The sequence below is a fragment of the Sus scrofa genome, chromosome 2 (genome assembly GCF_054392235.1).
Source record: "Sus scrofa isolate SSC_HxYL_T2T_F1_AM1 chromosome 2, Sscrofa_HxYL_maternal_Yorkshire_Landrace_v2.0, whole genome shotgun sequence".
NCBI lineage: Eukaryota > Metazoa > Chordata > Mammalia > Artiodactyla > Suidae > Sus > Sus scrofa.
In genome coordinates, this window is record NC_139384.1 from 4621103 (window position 1) to 4640880 (window position 19778).

Sequence of the window (19778 nt, forward strand, 5' to 3'; positions counted from 1 at the left end):
TATACGTCCATGATATCTCAAGCAAAACCCCCAAAATAAACAAACAAAAAAAAGGTCTTGATGTGAAACTGAGGTAACACCAATGGACCACTTCCAAGTGAATAATCAGGGCTACGGTAGCCCGTTCGGAATGTTATGCAACCAGCAGCTCCCACTGTTGCCCAAACATTTCCACGTGTTTGGTGGACACCTTCGGGCCAGGGTGGATGGTCCCGCTAGGGAGCTTCCTGTACAGGCATTTATTTCAATGCTCATTTTCAAGGCTTTGGAGGCAGAAGCCTAGGAGTGGAATTGCTGGATTCTACCGTAATCCCAGGTTTACACCCTGAGGAGCCACAAAACTGCTTCGCATAATGTCACGCAGAAGCCAGAGGACCATCACGTCTCGGGCTGCTCCTCCTCCCCGGAGCCCTGCCTCGGCGGAAGGCCCCACGGGAAGCTAGTGCCAGTTCTCGGCTCGCCTCACCCCTGCTCTCACCCCTGCTCTGGGCGCAGCTCCGGCCACACCCTCCCGTTCCATCCCGGACTGGACCACTCCGAGCACCCAGCCTTCACGGAGCGCTTCCTGCGTCCAGACGCCGTGCACCCACCTTTACAGGCATCGCTGCATCGGCTCCTGATAAGTTCTCTAGGAAGTACAAGCACGGTCCCCAATTCACACTTGAGGCCCCAGGGCTCAGAGCAGTGAAGCAGCAGAGCCACAGTCCCTGGTGAGCTGGGCCTGGCAGGTCTGTCTGGCTCCAGCACGCACCCTCTTTCCCAGCAGCTCACGTGCCATCTGAACAGTCCTGGGCACTGGCCACCTGGCCCACTGGTGAGGCAGGTGGAAGGGGGGTGAGGGTGGGCCCTGGAGTCACAGTGCCTCACTTCCAGGCTTGGCTCTGACGAGCTGTGTGGCCTTGGGCAAGCTCATGTGCCTCTCTGTGCATTACCATAATACGGGATCATGAGCTCAAACACTTTAAAGGGTTGGTGTGAGCGTTAAATGAACTGACAAATGTCCCAGCAAAGAGCAAGTGTCAGGGAAGGGTTAGCTGCCACCGCCACCACCACCATGACCACGGCCACCACCAGCGCTTCCACCGTAATCATCACCAACCACCACCACCATCGCCGCCGTTACCCCACTATCACCACCACTACCGTTATGGTTTTTTATTTATTTATTTATTTAGCTTTTTAGGGCCGCACCCACGGCATATGGAGGTTCCCAGGCTAGGGGTCGAATCGGAGCTGTAGCTGCCGGCCTACGCCACAGCCACAGCAACACGGGATCCGAGCCGCACCTGTAACCTACAGTACCGTTCACGGCATCGCCGGATCCTTAACCCACAGCAAGGCCAGGGATCAAACCTGCAACCTCATGGTTCCTAGTCGGGTTTGTTAACCACTGAGCCATGACGGGAACTCCTACCGTTACGTTTTAAATGCCACCATCATCCTCACTGTCCCTCACCGCAATCCTTGCCCAGGGCACCCCTAACCTGCAGCCTCTCTAGACTCTACTATCCACCCTTCAGAACTGCCAGGATCACTCAGCTCTCCAAGGACCACGGCTCCCCACACAGTCACACCTTCCAAACCTCCAACCAGACCCCAGGCCGGTCTACGCTCTCAGGGACAACAGGATAAAAAGCTCCAGACCAGCTGGGTACACAGCTCAGCCCGAGAAGTTCAAGGGGAATGGAGGCCTCCTGCCAACAGCCATGACATCGACATCACAGGTGGCTCCTCCAACCCCAGTGGGGCCTTCGGTGACCCAAGCCCCAGCCAGGAGCTTGGCTATAACCCCAGGACACACTCAGAGCTAGAGCCACCCAGCTAAGCCACTCCTGATTCCTGATTCCTGACTTCCCCAACAAATGTCTGCTGTTTCAGGCTGCCAAGGTTCGGGTTCTTTGTTACCCAGCAAGAGATGACTATGGCACGAGCCTGGATAAAATGCGGCAAAGCTGCCACTTCCTCACGTCTGCCCCAGTTGGCGTCTGCCTACGTCTGCAGAGGTCCAGCCAGCAAGCCCTCCCCGCGCAGGGTCACCGTGGCCCTCCACACCCGCACATGCCCTGTCTGATCCAGGAGCCCCATTGGTACAGGAACAAGATCTGTCCTTCGGGGAGGATCCTGGCACAGAGCCAGGAGGTAGTACTTGGCCAAGGAATAAACTGCCCTTCACCTGTACCCGGAGGGGACATTCCCATACTCGAAGCGTCATGAGGTAGGGGAGCTGTTAAGCCGACCAGAAAGTTCTAAAAGCTGGGACCCACAAGGAAAGCATCCTTTTCGTCCACTCATTCATTCAGTCTATTTTATTGAGCAGCTACTAGGTGTAAGGCCCTCTGACAAGACAGGAATGCAGTGAACGCAAGACTGGGCTGCTCCCGCCCCGGACGCCTAGTGCTGGGGGGTCTTTGCAACCCCACCGGACCCTGGGGCCTCAGGTCCGCAATCCCTTATCTGCAATTCTGAAATCCCCCAAACTCTGAAATTGGAAAGAGTTTTGTTTCTCATTTGGTGGCAAAACCCGGCCGTGGAGGGGGGGCTCTCTATAGCCTTTTTGGTCCCACTTAGAACGAACATGCCACATTCTGCTGTGAAATAGGTGCCGATGCCACCCCGACCCCGCCTGGTGGGACGTCAGAGGTGGCGTGTGCCCTCCGGTACCGATCTAAGTTCTGAGAGGTCCTGCATGCCCCAGGCGCCCAGGGTTTCAGGTCTGAGACCATGGGCCGGAGCTGAGAAGGATCAGCTGGGGCGGGACGGGGGCCCCGTGGGGAAGGTGGGGGCCCCGAGCCCGGCGGCAGGCACTGACCGGAACGAGCCGTCCAGGTTGGCCCGGTGGATGAAGCTGAGCTTGGCGTCGGCCCAGTACAGCTTCTGCTCCTCCAGGTCGATGGTCAGCCCGTTGGGCCAGTAGATGTCCGAGTCCACGATGACCTTCCGGCTGCTGCCGTCCATCCCCGCCCGCTCGATCCGGGGTGTCTCACCCCAGTCTGTCCAGTACATGTACCTATGGAGGAGGACAGAGGCACAGGGAAAGACAGCTGCACACGTCTGCTTCCGGGCTTTGCTTTCTGTCTACACCAACGGTTTGCGTAGGAAACAGACACCGTGAATCGGCCCCAAAACCTCACCCAGCAGAGCCAACCAGCGTTCACCACCTGGGGTGTTATTCCTTCCTATTTGCTTTCTAGGCACGTGGTAATCAATTAACCTTTAAATGAAGCTGGATAATTAAACATACTTGTTTCCACTTGCATATGCGTTTCCACTCGTTACCCTCTCCTTCTCACTAACGGAAATCTTCCTTGGTTTTTTCTTGCCTTTTTTTTCCTTCTCTTTTTCAGGATCGCGCTCACGGCATATGGAGATTCCGAGGCCAGGGGTCTCGTGAGAGCTGTAGCTGCTGGCCTACACCACAGCCACAGTAACACCAGATCCGAGCCACATCTGTGACCTACACCACAGCTCACGGCAACGCCGGACCCTTAACCCACTGAGCAAGGCCAGGGATTGAACCCGCAACCTCACGATTCCCAGTCGGATTTGTTTCTGCTGTGCCATGATGGGAACTCCTTCCTTGTTCTTTTAACGGCAATATAATACTGTAAATTACTTAAATCCTTCCACATTGGATGTGAGAGTTGCTTGTGATTTTTTTTGCTACTGTGAAAATGCTGAATGATCTTCTAAACGGCAGTTAAACCATGGAGAATGGAATATTATTCGGTGCCACAAAGAAGCAAGCTGTTAGGAGTTCCCATCATGGCTCAGAGGTTAACGAACCCAACTAGGATCCATGAGGACGCGGGTTCGATCCCTGGCCTTGCTCAGGGGGTGAAGGATCTGGTGTTGCCGTGAGCTGGGGTGTAGGTTGCAGATGCGGCTCGGATCCCTCATGGCTGTGGCTGTGCTGTAGGGCGGCAGTGGTAGCTCTGATCGGACCCCTAGCCTGGGAACTCCACATGCCTTGGAGGGCCCCTAAAAAGACAAAAAAAAAAGACAAAAGAGAAATGAGCTATTAGGACAGGAATAGACATGGAGGGACGTTAAACGCATATGACAAAGTGCAAGAGGCAAAACTCCGAGACAGTAAAAAGATCAGGGGCTTCGGGGGCTAGAGGGGGATGAAGTGGTGGCGCGGGGAGGATTTGAAGGGCGGCAAAATGGTTCTGTAAGATAATATAATGGTGGGTACGTGACATTAAATCTTTGTGGAGAGACACGACACGTCCATGGGTGTCAGTGAACGCCGTACCCTCGCCTTCACTTTGCCGTGAAGCTAAAACTGCTTTGAAAAAATAAAGTCTATTAAAAACAACATGTAGGTGAGGTATACACTGAAATGTAACAGAGTTCTTCACGGGAGTTCCCTGGTGGCTCAGATTAAGGACCTGGCGTTGTCACAGCGACAGCTCGGGTGGCTATTGCGGCACGGGTTCGATCCCCGGCCTGGAGAGATTCCACATGCTGCAGGTGTGGCCAAAGGCAAAATCCGGAGCTATTCCTGGGTGGGTCTGTGGGTGACTGGCATCTGCTCAAGCACATCCTCGGAGATTCCAGCCACAGCGCACCATCTCCTTGGAGGCCTCCTTATCCGATGCCCTCCTTGGGGGCAGAGATCACATGCTGCCGGGCATCCAGGGTGACAGGTCCAAACCCCAGCAGTGCCCAGCTGTCCAGGCGGGGCACCCGCTCTGTGTGGAGGCTGGGCGGGTCCTTTGGTGGAGAGCGGAGGGGAGGGGAACCCCACCGGCCTGGAGGACACAGACCCTTGGCTCCAGGTCCAGGCGGCCGTGGACAGGTCAGGACACAAGCGATGGCAGAGTGGCTTTACTCTGTCCACCAGGGTCTCTCTGAAGAGAAGGGGGACGGTGCCCGGATTTCCATTTGAGGATCTCTCCCATTCGAGGTCCAAGAACCTCTCCTGGGGTGTGGTCTCCCCACACCCCCCTGTCCGGGCTGGGCACGGGTCAGTCCTGAGCAATCAGCAAATCGCCCTGGGTCTCGGTGACTGCTTCAGGGACAGGCAGCTGGCTCGCCCTGGGCCAACGGGAGTCCGCCTGGGAAGGATCTCCCGGGAGCCACCTGCGCCATCTGTTTTGGGAGGGCCTGCTGGCGAGAGGCGGTGCCACGGGACATCTCGCCGGTGAGAACAGGTCACTTCTCAGATGGCCGGTGAGCTGTCCTCCCTCCAAGCGCCCCTCCCCCACCCCGACTCCTTCACGTGGCCGCCTCATCTTCAGAGAGAAAACCTCACCCCTTTCAGCAAAGCCTGAGCGGCCGCCCACAAGGGACCAACCCAGTCATCAGACCTAACCCAGCCTGTCCTTGGGGGTCTCTGTCCGGTGAGAGAGGGAAGATGAGGTGCACGCAGCTGCCACTCCCCCGAGACAGGCGCTCTGGGCCCAGACCCTGTGGTGCTCTGGGGCCACTCCTCCCCATCCATGGGCCCTGCAGCCTTCCCTGGGGGGTGTCATTTTGGAGCTGGTGCCGTGGCCACCTGCTGGAGAGACTGGGACAAGATGACCAAAAATGAGCTGGCGGGGGCTTCGCACGTGGGCAAGGGGCCAAATGTACCCTGTTGTTGTCACCAGGCCCTCCTGCTCTCCAGCCCCGGGGTGGGGGGTGGGGGGACCAGAGCGCCCACCTCACTCAGAGCACCTCTCCAAAAGCCTCTTCCGTGTGCTCCTCTGCCTCCAAGCAAAGCAGGGAAAGCGGGAATCACAGATCCCCTTGCACAGATGGGAAAACTGAGGCTCAGAAGAAGGCTGGCCTCACACGCTCCGGGAGCACAGCATGGCTCTCCGGGTGAGGCCAGAGCCTGGCCGCCGTCTGACCCATCCCCAGGCCTGGGTGCTGGTGAACTTTGCCCGGCGCTCCGGAGGCTCGCAGGTGCCGTGGGCACAGGCCCCCCGCCGGCCTGGTGCAGGCACTTCTCCCACCCCCGGCGGCCGGGGAAGAGCCCAGCCCAGCCTGCCCGGGAGGGATCAGGAAAACACATCTCGGAGTCCGCCCTCCCCGGATGCTCCTGGCGGCCAGCGGGAAAGGCCGGAAAATGGGAAGGCTCAGGACCTCCGCGAGGAGCATAACTCAAATTCCTTCCCCGGCTTTCATAACAGAGGCCGCCTGGTTTCCTTAAATGGGGAACTCGCGTTCCCAGAGCCCGGCTGGCAGGGAGGTGCTCGTGCAGGGCCCCGAACGCTGCCACAGGCCCGGCCGAGTTCCGCGGAGGGCCACCAGCGTGCGAGGCAGAGCCTGGTCTCCGCGCAGAGGGCAGCGGCCGGCCGCGGTTGTGGCTGTGTGTTATTTTAGGGAAGGGCCATCTTGCATTTTAAAGAGGGGGTTGCGTTTCAGCCTGGCTTTCCCTTGAGACCCAGGGACCACTGCAGCCCCTCAGGGGCTGCTACAGGCCTGGGCCACCTCCCCGGCGTGGGGCTGTCTTCCTGGCCCCGGGTCCGCAGGGCTGGAGCCCCCAGGGGCACCTGGTGCTGAGAACAAAGGCGCCCCCCCCCAGCCTGGCCTGGATGCTGCACTTTGCCACACGTGCTGCTAAAACTGACCACGTCTGGCCCCTGGGATCTGTGGGTCCTCCTGGCGTGGGGTCCTTGGTCACGTGCACCCTGAGGTGGACATTCGGACCGAGAACCTTTCTTTCTGACACCGTCGGGGGCAGTACCCCCCACCTGAGGAGGGCTGCGTCACAAGAGGACACAAGGAGGAGGCTCCATCGGGGCTGCGAGGGGGCAGTCCTCGTGTTTGTGGCCGGGACAGAGATCAAAACCCACTGTCCCCCGGCTCAGGACAGCAGCCCTGCCCCCAGGACTCCGCTCAAATTCATGCCAAGGCCCACTACTCGGGCCAGCATTTGGCAAGAGCCAGGGTGCTGCCCGTGGTCACTAAGTGCTAGCCTGGAGTCCTCCCCTCCTGGGTAACGTGGTGCCTCAGGGGAGAGAGCAGGCACTGCTAACCTCCATCCGCACAGATGAACTTGGGGCCACGGTGCAGCATGCTCACTTTCACTCCACCTGGTAAGCAGGATGCTACCGCCACCATTTTTACGCCATCACACAACAGACATATTCCTGGGGCGGGGGGCCATGGGGGAGAGGTTGGGGCCTCAGAAATCCTGCCCAGGGCATCCACACCAAAGTCAACTCTGTCCCAGGGGGCAGGGGTATGATCCCAGGAAGATCTGGAGAGAGAATTCAGAGGCAAGATCAAAAAAGACTTCAATGTTTAATAGGAAAAGTTTGTGCCAGAGACTGACCAACTCCTATGGATGATACAGACAAAGCCAGCCTCGGGGTGAGCGTGAAGAAGCAGCACCTTCCAACCAAGCACCAGGCCACTGCCAAGATCCTCCCAACCAAGCACCACAGCCTCCCAACTGAGCACCAAGTACCTTCCAACCAAGCACCAAGCACCTCCCAACCAAGCACCACAGCCTCCCAACTGAGCACCAAGTACCTTCCAACCAAGCAAGATCCTCCCAACCAAGAACCAAGCACCTCCCAACCAAGCACCAAGCACCTCCCAACTGAGTGCCAAGCACTTCCCAACCAGCATCAAGTACCTCCCAACCAAGCACCAAGCCCCACCCAACTGAGCGCTAAGCCCCTCCCAACCACGTACCAAGCCCCTCCCAACTGAATGCCAAGCACCTCCCAACCAGTATCAAGTACCTCCCAACCAGCACCACATACCTTCCAACCAAATGCCAACCACCACCCAACTGGGCACCAAGCACCTCCCAAGTGAGTGCCAAGCACCTCCCAACCAGCAACAAGCACCTCCCAACCAAACACCAAGCACCTTCCCACCAGCACCAGGCCCTCCCAACTGAGCACCAAGGAGCTCCCAACCAAGCACCACCAACCAAGCACTAAGCCCCTCCCAAACAGTACCAAGCACCTCCCAACCAAGCATTAAGCCCTCCTAACCAAGCAGCAAGCACCTCCCAACCAGCACCAAGTACCTCCTAACCAAACACCAAGCACCTCCCAACCAGCACCAAGCTCCTTTCAACCAAGTACCAAGCCCCTCCCAACCAAGATAGCAAAAGATCACCAGGAAGAAGAGAAATTCTCCACCGACATGGAGACTGCATTTCAGGTGGGGGGGGGGTCTCTGATAGAACGATAGCTAACATTTATTGAAGCCACTAACTAGTTTTGGTGTCTTCTGTATGACCTGTGACACGGTCACAGCCCCGTCCAGATGAGGACACTGAGGCAGGGAGAGCAGCACTGTGCCATCCTTGCTTCTTGTCTTTCTCTCCAACCCACAGGCAACGCACCAGCAAATCCAGATGGTTCCACCTTCAGCACAGATCCCAAAACCATCCGCCTCCGTCCCAGCCCACAACCTTCCTGACCCAAGCGTCCACTTCCAGCCCCGGGATCACAGCCACTCACGGAGCTCCCTGCTCCCGCCCCAAGTCTCCTCTCACTCCCAGAGCCAGAGAGATCCCCTTAAGCAGGCGTCAGACCCAGAGATTCCTCCCCTCAAAGCCCACCCCTCCCCCTCTCTCTACTCCCACCCCTGCAACAAGCCCAGGGCCTCTGCACCGGCTGTGCCCATGCCTGGCATACCTTCCCCCAGATGGCCACATGGCTTCTGCCTTCATCTGCTTTAGGTCTCTGTTCAAACGCTACCAAGAGGCATTCCCAGGTTCCTGACCTACAGTGGGCAGTCCCTAGCCTCGCCCCCCCTTCTCCCTGTGCCCAGGGAGCCCCTAGCGTCACCCCCCACCCCCCATGCCCGGGCCCTGCCTCCTCCTCCCCATGGCACTCATCCCTCTCAGCCATACTAGCCGCTTATGCCCCCCCAGGGCATCGTAAAGGCCTCGAGCCTCTCCCGCTGCTGACAGATGCCCCTCTTAGCCAGCAGGACTTGGCCACACCAGCCGCCACCTCCCAGAAGATGGTCAGCGACCCAGGTGCCCTGCGGTGTGGGAGAGGCCTGAGACGGGACCATTCCCCAGGTAGTACGGAGACCCTCCTAGAAGGTCAGCCTGGCCCCCAGGCAGCTGGGGCGGCTCAGCCCTCTTAGAGGAGGGTAAAGGGGATCTACAGAAAAGTCACTGTCTGGCATGGTCCCCCCAGGACGCTGGGACGCCCCTCAGTGGTGGGGGGCACCAGGCTGGTCCGGCCGGCCTCAGCCAGTCAGCTTCCAGGGCAGTAAACGCCCCACCCCCACCCGGACACAGACACACGTGTGTTCACGGGCACACACACAGGCTCACACCCTCCAGTCCCACGCTCAGTGGATCAGACACACTTCTCCTGCGCGCACACGCACGCACACACACACACACACACACACACAGCTCATGCACAACCCAGCAGCTCCAGGAGGCACCAGCTCGCCCCTGACATCAAAAGCCAGCCTGGCACACTTTCTCAGTCAACACGCTGAGCAGCTCCATGTAAGAAGGTTTATTCAGCTACAGAGTGCCCCCGACCTGCTCTGCTCCCCACGCTACCCACCCATCAGTCCTGGCAGGGCAGACTCCTCCAGCCCGGTCTGTAGACAGCACAGCCAGCGTCACCCCCAGGGCAGGGGTGGGCACTGCCAAGGACAACAGCAAGTCGGTGGCATCAGGACCAGAACCCAAGGACCTGCTGTGTTTCTGACAAATGAACAGCAGAGAAGGAGGCGGACACGGCAAGGGGTGGGGCACGGCCAGCAGGCAGGCGCCTGGCTTGCTGCAGCCTGGCTAAAAGTGTGTGGTTCCCAGGCTGCAGGAGGAGGGGACTCGGGGGAGGTGGCAGGAAAGTCTGCAGGGAGCCTGGCCTGGCTGGGCAGACAAGCTCGGCCGACCTCCACCTTCTCTCCACCCCAGCCTCCACCTCTACACACGTCCTAGCGTTAGCCACTGACAAAACCCGACCTGGAACTCGTGGCCAGGTCCTGAGCCTTCCTGGGTCACGGTGAGCTCAGCCAGACTGGGACACCAAGGGGAGCAGAGGGCTTTGGGAAGAGACCAGAGAAACAATCCCGCAGTAAGTTCTACACCTGGACAAGGAGTTTCACTCTTTCCACCCGTGTCAGCTAATGCTGCCGTAAAGGAGCGGAAAGGTGAGTGCCCACACCTCTCGGACCCCGTCACACACACAGCTGAGATGTCTCATGATTCAAATTCAAGGCCGAGCACATCCGTGGCCTCAGAGGTGGTGAGTTTGGGAGTTCCCGATGTGGCTCAGTGGTAACAAACCCGACGCGTACCCATGAGGATGCCCGCTTGATCCCTGGCCTTGCTCAGTGGGTGAAGGATCCGGCGTTGCTGTGAGCTGTGGTGTAGGTCGCAGATGCGGCTTGGATCCCACCTGGCTGTGGCTGTGGTGTCGGCCGGCCACGACGGCTCCGATTCCACTCCTAGCCTGGGAACTTCCATATGCTGCAGGTGCGGCCCTCGAAAGACCAACAAAACAGCAAAGTGGTGGCAAGTTTCACAAAGAGACAGGACTCGGGATATGGAGGGGACTCGTCCTCAACAACCACACATTCTGAGAAGTTAACTTGAACTTGCTTTAGGCCCAGCCGGGGTTTCTCTGGAAGGAACGTGGGCTCAACAAGGCAACGCAGGAGGGAAGCCACGCCCCCCCGTCCCCGCCTCCGCCCCCCCGCCCGGGGGGGTAGGGGTCGGGGGGAGGCGCTGGGCTTACCCGTGAGCAGGGTCCAAGGCGATGGCCCGCGGCTGGTCGAGGTCCTGCCAGAAGAGGACCTTCCGCGACGTCCCGTTGAGATTGGCCACCTCGATGCGATTGGTCTCCGAGTCCGTCCAGTACAGCTTCTTGCCGACCCAGTCGCAGGCCAGGCCGTCGGGCGACACCAGGCCGGAGATGACCACGTTCTGCACGGCCGCCCCCGTCTGGTTCAGGTAGGTCTGCTTGATGGCCTCCTCGCTCACGTCCGTCCAGTACACGGCCCCCTTGGAGAACTGGAAGTCCACCGCGGCCGCGTCCTCCAGGCCGCTGACCACGATGGTGGACTCCAGCTTGACTCCGCCGGCGTCCACCAGCCGCACATCCCGGCGGTTGGCAAACAGCAGGAGCGGCGAGGCTGTGCAGACGGAAGCACACGGTGAGGACTGACGGCCAGCTGCAGGCCGCCCAGCCCGGGCCGGAGGGGGGCTCTGCGCCCGGACACACCCAGCCTGCACCCAAGCCCCTGCCCGAGGCCCAGGCCCCTTCCTTCCACTGCCCAGCCACTGGCAGGAAGGTGCCCGGGCAGGCCCAGGCCACCCACAGAGGCTTTCAATGCGCCAAACAGGCTGCCGTTACTGCCACCACCGAGGGCCCCCCCCCGGGGGGGGGCTCTTCCTGCCACACCTACACCTCGCCCTCGGATGCCGTGACCAGGCCACACGGGTCCTCTGGGGGCTGCAGAGAAGTCACATCCCCTTGGTCAGCCTGAGAGGGACGCGAGGGCACTGAGCTGGCCATGCTGCCTGGCAGAGGCCCGGCAGGACGTGAAGCCCAGGCAGTGTTAGGAGTCCACGTCCTGGACCATCAGAGCTCAGCCTCCCGGGGACTGTGGCCTCCGTGTCCCCCTCTGGACCGTCATCCCTCCACTCGAACCCCTTCAACGGCTCCCTCTGCCACTCAAGTCAGACCACCGCCAGGCTGTGCCCAGCCCAAGTCCCAGCCCCTCCTCTGCAGGAGGGAGGCCACGCGGAGGATTCAAGGTCAGGACGGCCTACGGGGTCCACCCCTCGCCCCCCCACCCCCGCCACCATGGCCAGCACTGGCTCACGTCTACACTTCCTTGGGGCAGGAAGAGACCTGATACAAATCAAACCATGGGTTGTTTAATCCACCTGCGCTGGGCACCCTGACCTCTGGCAAGGAGCCAGTCACCAGAGACAGCTGTCCCCCAGCTCACCCCTCCCTGCCCCGAGCAGGTACCCACAGACAATAAAGAGCCCACGTCGCCACTGGCTGACAGCTCTCTGCGGGTCCCACAGAGGGCGCGGAGCTGAGCGGGCTCCCTGCTGAGTCCCCGGCGCTCTGTACACGGGCTGGGGCTGCAGGTGATAAGTGTGCCCATTTTACAGCCGGGGACGATGAAGCTCTGAGAGGAACAAAGTCCAGCAGCATCCCCAAGGCCTCCACCCCCACCCATCCCTTTGCTGTGTATTCGGACTTCAATAAAAAGGTGTTTGAATTAAAAAGGGATGTTTTCCCGGCTGCTACAACATGCTGAGGGTCCTGGTGGACCCCGCTCTCCAGGAGGGCTCACCTGTCTGAGAAGGCCCTGCCCTGCCCCGGGCCAGCACACAGCAGCGGCTCTATCAATGCATTTCCTCCCCCAACCCAGCCGTCAGCACCCCGACTTCCAGACAGTGAGTCACCTCTGCCTGTGAGAGGTGAGAAGGGAAAGGGTGGCCTGCCCAGAGGGGTCCGGGTCCCCAGGGCCCGGGGAGCGGCCGTGACACCCACCACCGGAGGCCCGGCGGGTGGCTGGGTGCCATCCGAGAGTCAGGTGCCGGCCGGCAGAGGACAGTGGGGGAGATGAGGCGGAGGGTCCAGCTCGTCAAAGGAAGAAGAATCGTGAAGACCGGAGGTGGGGGGCGTTCGCAGGAAGAGTCGTGTGTGGGACCCCGAGGCACGTGGATCGAGGGGGCAAAACTGCAGCAAAGAGACACCCCACGGTACACAAGGCGAACGGGCGCCCCAGAGCACGTGCCCGTTCGTCGTCACTGTGGCCCTTCCGGCCACCAGGGCACCAATGACCAGTGATCCCACCCTGCCTCCGAGGCTCGCGGTGCCCAGGCTTCTGAGACTCCCTGCGGCAAGGTGGCCTAGCCTGTCCCCTCACGTCTGGAAAAGGCAGAACCGGTCCAGGTGGTTCGGGATCTTCTAGGGGTCACAGACCCCTCTGATAAGTTGAGCCTCTGGCCCAGAAACAGACCTGCGAACACACACACACCAAGCCACCAGGGCGACGCTGAAGAACCGCTGCTGAAGGCCACTGGGGAAGATGCCGACTCCAAATTAGCATCTCTGGGCGACAACACAAGCTACTATCTCGGGAAAAGGCGAGCTCCCGTTGCCACGGGTACTCCAGTGGAAACGGGTGAGCACAGGTGAGGGCACAACTCACCTGCCGGGAGCAGTGGCAGGTGGACGGCCCCACAGACAAGGAGGCTCTGATCCGAGGTTTCCCGGGAGGGAGGGTCCCATGGGCTAGTGGCCAGGCCCCAAGTGTGTCCAGAAACCCAGTAACCCCCGCAGTACAAGCCCCAGAGCGGATGGGGCGGCTGGGCTGGGGAGAGACGGGGAGCCGGGGAGTTCTCAGAAGCTGCCCCAGGCACAAAAAATCCTACTTCTGCTCTGTTCTTTCTCCCCGAACTGGAAAGACCGCATTTTCAGCACAGTTTACACTCTGGGCAGTTCAGGTGCACCTTCAAAGGCCGCAGATGATGGGGGCAGGGGGGTCGACTTCCTGTGCTTTTCCCAAACTGTGAGGTGGGGAGGGAGGTGCCTTGGAGGGACGGGGCGGACGGGCGCGGCCTTGGCAGGCAGGCTCTTTCCAGGAGGAGCCGCTCCTGCTTCTAAGATGTTTAGAAACCACCACACACTCTTCCCAAGTTTGAAGAAGCGCCCACTTCACCCGCCCGTCACCTGGGTGACTCACAGTGGCGGGGGGGCGCTGCCCGCCTCCTCCAGATGGACAGACAGCACCTACCCACCCAGTGACCCTCCTCAGGGCCTGGAAACCCTGGCTGATGGGGCCAAGCCCGCCAGGCCCAGGGGCCCCGTGGGAGGAGAAAAGCTGGGGGAGGCAGGCAGCGTGGAGGCCAGTTGGGGAGCTGGTGTTGGGACACGCAGGCCTGAGGAGCCGTGTGCCGGGCTGAGGCCAGGACAGAGCCGGCCAGTGGACAGGTGATGGGGTGTCGTGTGGCACATGCCAGCCTGGCTGGGACACGCAACCAAACCGAGAACACCCTCGCGTCCTGTATCACGTGGTGGGGGGGGATAAGGAGGGACCACGAGATGGGTAAGGTAGGATCAGTGAGTGTCTTGGTGCATCAGGTTTGCAAAAAAGGGCAGCACAAAGCATTTGGGAGCAGGGAGAGTGCTGCTTCCCATAAGATGATCAGGGTGGAATCACTGAGAAAGTGGCACCTGGGCCAAGACCCGCACGGGGCGAGGGGATGGCAGAGGGAACGGCCGGTGCAAAGGTCCTGGGGTGAGTATGCAGGACGCAGACACTGGTCCTGTGTGCTCCTTCCCAGGTGACAAGCCCACCTGCCCAAGACCCTGCAGACCAGGGGTCTCGGCTACGTGTGCCCCAGGTGAGGAGGGTGCCGCTCTTGGAAGGGTGCCTTGACCTGCTCCAGGGCACTCCGGGGACAATCTCTTGACCAGTGGCCCAAGCTCTGGGGGGCAGCGAGAAGAAGAAACCAGCACTGCGAGGAAGGAGAGGAGGGAGGGGGCACACAGGCTGAGTTAGAGCCACTGGCCCGGCCACCGCTGTGCTCCAGGACTTAACATGGGGTCACCGGAAAAAACAGACGCCATCACTTGGCGGCCACAGATTCGAGAATGAACCTTTCAGGAAATACCACGGCATCTGGTATTAAGGACCACGAGCTGTTTAAACCTCCTCCCCAGGCATTATCCCAAGGAACACACCTAAAGGAAGGAAAAGGGCCTAGACACAATATTCGCTGCAGCCTTCCTATCAGAAGAAAAATCAACACAACTGCTCCCACCTCGTGGTAACTAGACGGTTCCCTCAGCAGAAAGTTATGTCCATCAAAGCAGGAAGAAAACGAGTGCAGTAAATGTGTAAGATGCGTCAAAAGACACACACACACACACACCCCACCTAACGGTAAATCCTGCTTTGCACTAGAATTGCAGCTATGAGACAGTGTCAGGTGGCGACAAAGATCGCAAAGGAGACTGGACAATAAATAAAAGAGGACCTTGCTGAGCCTCTGGATAAATACCTTTAAATGTTTTCACCCCAAGTTATGCTGCTATGAGAGTATCTGTGCAAGTATTTATTTTCAGGACCACACGTCACAAAGGCACACCCATCACTCAGTCCCCCAAGTGAGCCCCCTGGAGCCAGCGCAGTGGGGCGGCTCAGACCTGGGTGGTTTCTGGAGTTCCTGCTGTGGCGCAGCGGAAATGAACCTGACTAGTATCCATGAGGATGCGGGTTCGGACCCTGGCCCCGTTCAGTGGGTGAAGGATCCGGTGTTGCTGTGAGCTGTGGTGTAGGTTGCACATGAGGTTTGGATATGGTGTTGCTGCGTCTGTGGTGTAGGCCAGCAGCTGAAGCTCCGATTCGACCCCCAGCTTGGGAACTTCCATATGCCGCACCTGCAGCCCTAACAAAAAAAAAAAGACCTGAGCGGCGCTGAGGGCACCGTGCAGACTGTGAAATGGGGGTGATCACAGAGCCCCCACAGGGGGAGTTTTCATACAGAGGCTCCATCCAGCGGCAGCTCATCTCAGGCACTTGATAAATACCCACTGGGGCAGGAGCAGCGGCTGTAATGAATTAAATGTTTTATCCGCCGGGTCCTGGGCCAGCTCTGCCACAAAGGAAAGTACGTCGACTCAGACTCGGGGGCCTGGTTCAAAGCCTGGTCTGGCCTCCAGCTTTGAGATTTGGGGCAAGACAGGCTCTGGCTCTGCTTCCTCATTCTATGCAGCAGGAAAGAGTAACCACTTAAAAGGCACCGCCGGCTGCTGTGGGCTGCTGGGCAGGGTATCGCGGCAAGTCCTCAGAGAGTTAACACATCCCACATCACGTGACCCGGCAATTCCGCTCCTGGGTGGGTACCCAGAGGACGTGCAAACAGGACTCAAACAAATACTTGCACATGCACGGGCAGAGCGGCATCCTTCACAATCGCCAAGGGTGGAGGCAGCCCAAAGCGGACAACACAACTTGCTCCAGCCAATGAAGTGTTATTCACCCACAAAAGGGAGCAAAGCACTGACAGCAGCACCAACACGGATGAGCCCCGAAAACATTATCCTCCAGGACGTGCGGCCAGACACAAAAGGCCACACCGCATAGACTTCTGGTCCCACGAAATGTCCCAAGGGGGCAAATCCATAAACCAGACACAGAAGATTAGTGGTGACCAGGGGCTGGGGGAAGGCGGAATGAGACATAATCATTTAATGGGTATGGGGTTTCTTATGAGGGCAATGGAATGTTCTGGAACTGGACAGCTGTGGCTACACAGCATCATGAATGCGCTAAAGGCCGGTGAAATGTTTGTTTTAAAAGGGTTCATTTCACATTGCATTGAATTCCACCTCAACAGATAATTTTTTTAGGGCCACACTTGTGGCATATGGATGTTCCCAGGCTCGGGGTTGCATTGAAGCTGCAGACCCCAGCCTACACCACAGCCACAGCCACACAGGATCAGAGCCACGTCTGCGACCTACACCACAGCTCATGGCAACACTGGATCCTTAACCCAAGGAGCGAGGCCAGGGATCGAACCTGTGTCCCAGGAATCCTAGTCGGGTTCGTTACCACTGAGCCACGACAGGAACTCCCTCAATAGATAATTTTTAAAGGCACTGCTGCACCCCAAGCCCACTGAACTTCCCCTGTGACCGTCTTCCTTTGTCCTGGCTTCCCACTAGGAAGTCTTTTCTGTGACCCTTGAGTCACACGGCCACCCCCTTCTTGGGGGCACGGGATACCCCCAAAGTCCTGTGGGTTCTCCGTAGCTCCTTGCCCAGGGCCGGGGAGCAGACCACTCCCGTCAATTTCTAGGGTGGGTTTGACACTCCCTCAACCATCAGGGTCAGAAAAGAGCCACTGCTTCCCCTCCTGTCCCGGGTACCAGGACTGGCACTAACACGCAGCAGCTCCCACAGTGGAATCAGGAGCTGAAGATGCCGGCGCCAACAATCCCATTTTAACCCATGTAAGCGTATCCACTATTTATATATAGAATTCATAGCAGATGTCTCGGCTTCCATTCCGATAGCCTGTATTTTACGCTGTTCACATGGTTACACTAAACACAGCCCGACTCACGGTAACCCAATCCTCTGCTACGACACCAAAATAAGCCACATTTTCAGTACATGCCTGATTGATATTCACCAAGCGTTACATTGCTCACTGGAGCGGGCTGGAGCCTGGACACCAACGATGGATTTATCAGTCAGGAACGGTCCTTTGTCCCATGCCAGCCCCACAGGGAAGGCCAAAAAGTAGAAGACAATGTGGGCCATGTTCGAGGAGCCTTCAGTGCAGTTGGGCAGGACACACGCTACACACACACACACACACACACACACACACACAGCTAAACCACCATCCAAGCAGGAAGAAAAGGCAGTTGAGTGACATGGACAGGAGGTGCCTGGAGCAGAATGAGCCGTTGCGTGAAACCTGGCAGGCTTCCTGGAGGAGGAAAAGCTGGCTGTGGGTGGCCCTGGCAGGCTTCCTGGCGGAGGGACACTGGGACCTTGAAGGATGAACACCACTTAGCGCACGCCCAACATGCCCGCGCCTGACCTGAAGATGCAGCTACGTGCTCAGGTTAATTATTTTGCCCCGCAACTTTCCTGATGCCTGGGTGCCTCTGAGCCTCAGGCTTCCCAAACTGGGTACTCGCCACAGCTCCTCTGCACCGGCTTGTCCCTGCATCCCCAGGGCCGAGCGGGAGCTCCTCCTTGCTACCCTGTGCGTGCCACCCCTCCAGCAGTGCCTGCCTCTGCTTCGGCTGCCTGCCGTTCTCTACTCACCCAGCCCTGTGCCATCCCGCGTGCTGAGCCCCAACCAGCCCTGGCTGCTGGGAGAGCTGGTCCCTCCTAACCCCTATCTTTCAGGATGTCCTGGGCCCACCACGTCCCCTTATACAGCCAGTTTCCCAAGTTCTACAAAAGCCCCGTTAGGACTTTTCATGGCATTGTTCTCACACCATGAAAAAAAAAAAAATCAAAAACGTCAGAGCTTAGGTGGCAGGACAGAGAGACAACGATGCTTATCGGTGCTGCTGTTGGCACAGCCCCGTTTTACGAGTTTATTGAATTACGGTGGCAGGCGGATGGAGGTGATGGTTACACAGCACTGCAAATGAACCTCATGCCACTGAACTGGACGCTTTAATGCTTAATGTCATAAACTAAGTTATGTGTATTTTAATACAATTCAAAATAATATAAATAAACTGATGGTTTAGTGGTCCTGTAGAATGTTATAAGCTACTAAAAAGGACTTAAAGCTTCAGTTACAGCCTTCATTCAGGATTGTTTTGGGGTGTTTTTTTTTTGGCCATGCTCAGGGCGTGCAGAAGTCCCCAGGCACCACAGTAGTGACAACGCTGGATCCTTAACCACTAGGCCACCAGGGAACTCCGATTCATGATTCTCATTTTAAATGCTAGGGGGTCATTAAAGCATGTCCAGCACAAACTATTTATTCATTATTTGAAGCCAGTGGAGACTCATCTATTCGTATTTCATAAAAGGGGTTAAGATCTGGAGTTCCCATTGTGACTCAGTGGGTTAAGAACCTGACGTTGCTCTGTGAGGATTCAGGTTGGATCCCTGGCCTTGCTCAGTGGGTTAAGGAGTCAGCGTTGCTGCAGCTGCAGCTCCAATTCACCTCCTGGCCTGGCAACTTCCATGTGCCATAGGCGTGGCCATAAAAGGGGGAGAAAAGGGGAGGGGTTAACAGTTAATGTTCCCATTTACTCTGATGCTCAAAAGCTTCCTGGGTTTGGACGGTGAGAGTCCCTTGAGGCTGTCTCTTGGGTCCCTGGAGGCTTGCTTTCCTTCCTTTCTGCTGCAGTGACATGCTCCAGGTTAACGGGCCTGTGTCTCTGTCCCAGCCTGAGCTTCAGCCCTTTCCCCAGGAGCTCTGGTTCCTCTGACTGGAGAGGGATCCTTCGAGGCCAAGCTCTGGGCGCTGGCTGCGCTGCCTCTGGGCTTCCCCAGAAGACAGAGCTGGCAAATACACACGGCCCATCCTCCAAGTCACAGCCGCTACCCTGGAGAGTCGCCCGCCGGCTCCGAGTTACTGATGACCCCCTGGATGCTCAGGAGCGTCATTCCTGGGCCACACGCACCCAAGGGGAAGAACGGTCGCCGGACCCCCGGCTCCCGGCCGAGGGAGAGACAAGCTCCGCCTTCCGCCTCAGCTCACACTGTCCAGCTGCTCGCACCTCTGTGCTTTTTGTGGGTGATTCCACTGCTGAAAGCGGCCCCACGTACAGGGCCGAGGGGCTGAGAGCGTGCGGATGGCTGCGGTGTGGTGTGTGTGCAGAGAATCTGTGTCGGGCATCCAACCCGCTCGTCGTGGTGGGGTTGGTCGGAATGAATCAACACCACGCATCAGGGGTCTTTAAACAGAAACACGCATCCAACAAGGCTGTGCATTGATTAGGAGATGGAAATGTGGCCGGAGGCTCCGGGAACCCAGCCTGGGATCTCCCCGAGGACCAGCGGCTCAGAACTTGCTCAGGGTTTGCGGTCACTTTACAGCAGAGAACGACTGTGAATAATGAAAATCCACTGTATGTATATACAGACACTCTGATACACACACATCTGTTGTAATACGTCTGTGTGTGTGTGCACACGTGTGCTAAGAACCCACCAGTTCACGGCAGCCCCTGCAGGGTTAAACCTTTCCTCGGGCTACTTTCCAACCGTCCCCCCGTCCATGTTTGTCCATACCTACTGCAAAGTGGACACATGGCTTTTGCGACGGTCAATGTATTCACGTCTTTGCTCAGTATCACCAACTGCCAACCACCCCCGTAGCCTCTGCTG

General features: G+C 58.3%; 1 protein-coding gene across 6 annotated transcripts in view; it reads right to left on the minus strand.

The window, feature by feature from the left end:
- The window catches only part of LRP5 (LDL receptor related protein 5), a 119871-nt gene that overhangs the window by 78805 nt on the left and 21288 nt on the right, over positions 1-19778 (minus strand). For all 6 annotated transcript variants that reach the window (XM_021082720.2, XM_021082719.2, XM_085010556.1 and 3 more), the window contains exons 2-3: positions 10668-11064; positions 2810-3007 (exon numbers count right to left, since the gene is read on the minus strand). In XM_021082720.2, the coding sequence (XP_020938379.2) occupies positions 2810-3007; positions 10668-11064 (595 nt within the window). The remainder of the gene's footprint in view (positions 1-2809; positions 3008-10667; positions 11065-19778) is intronic.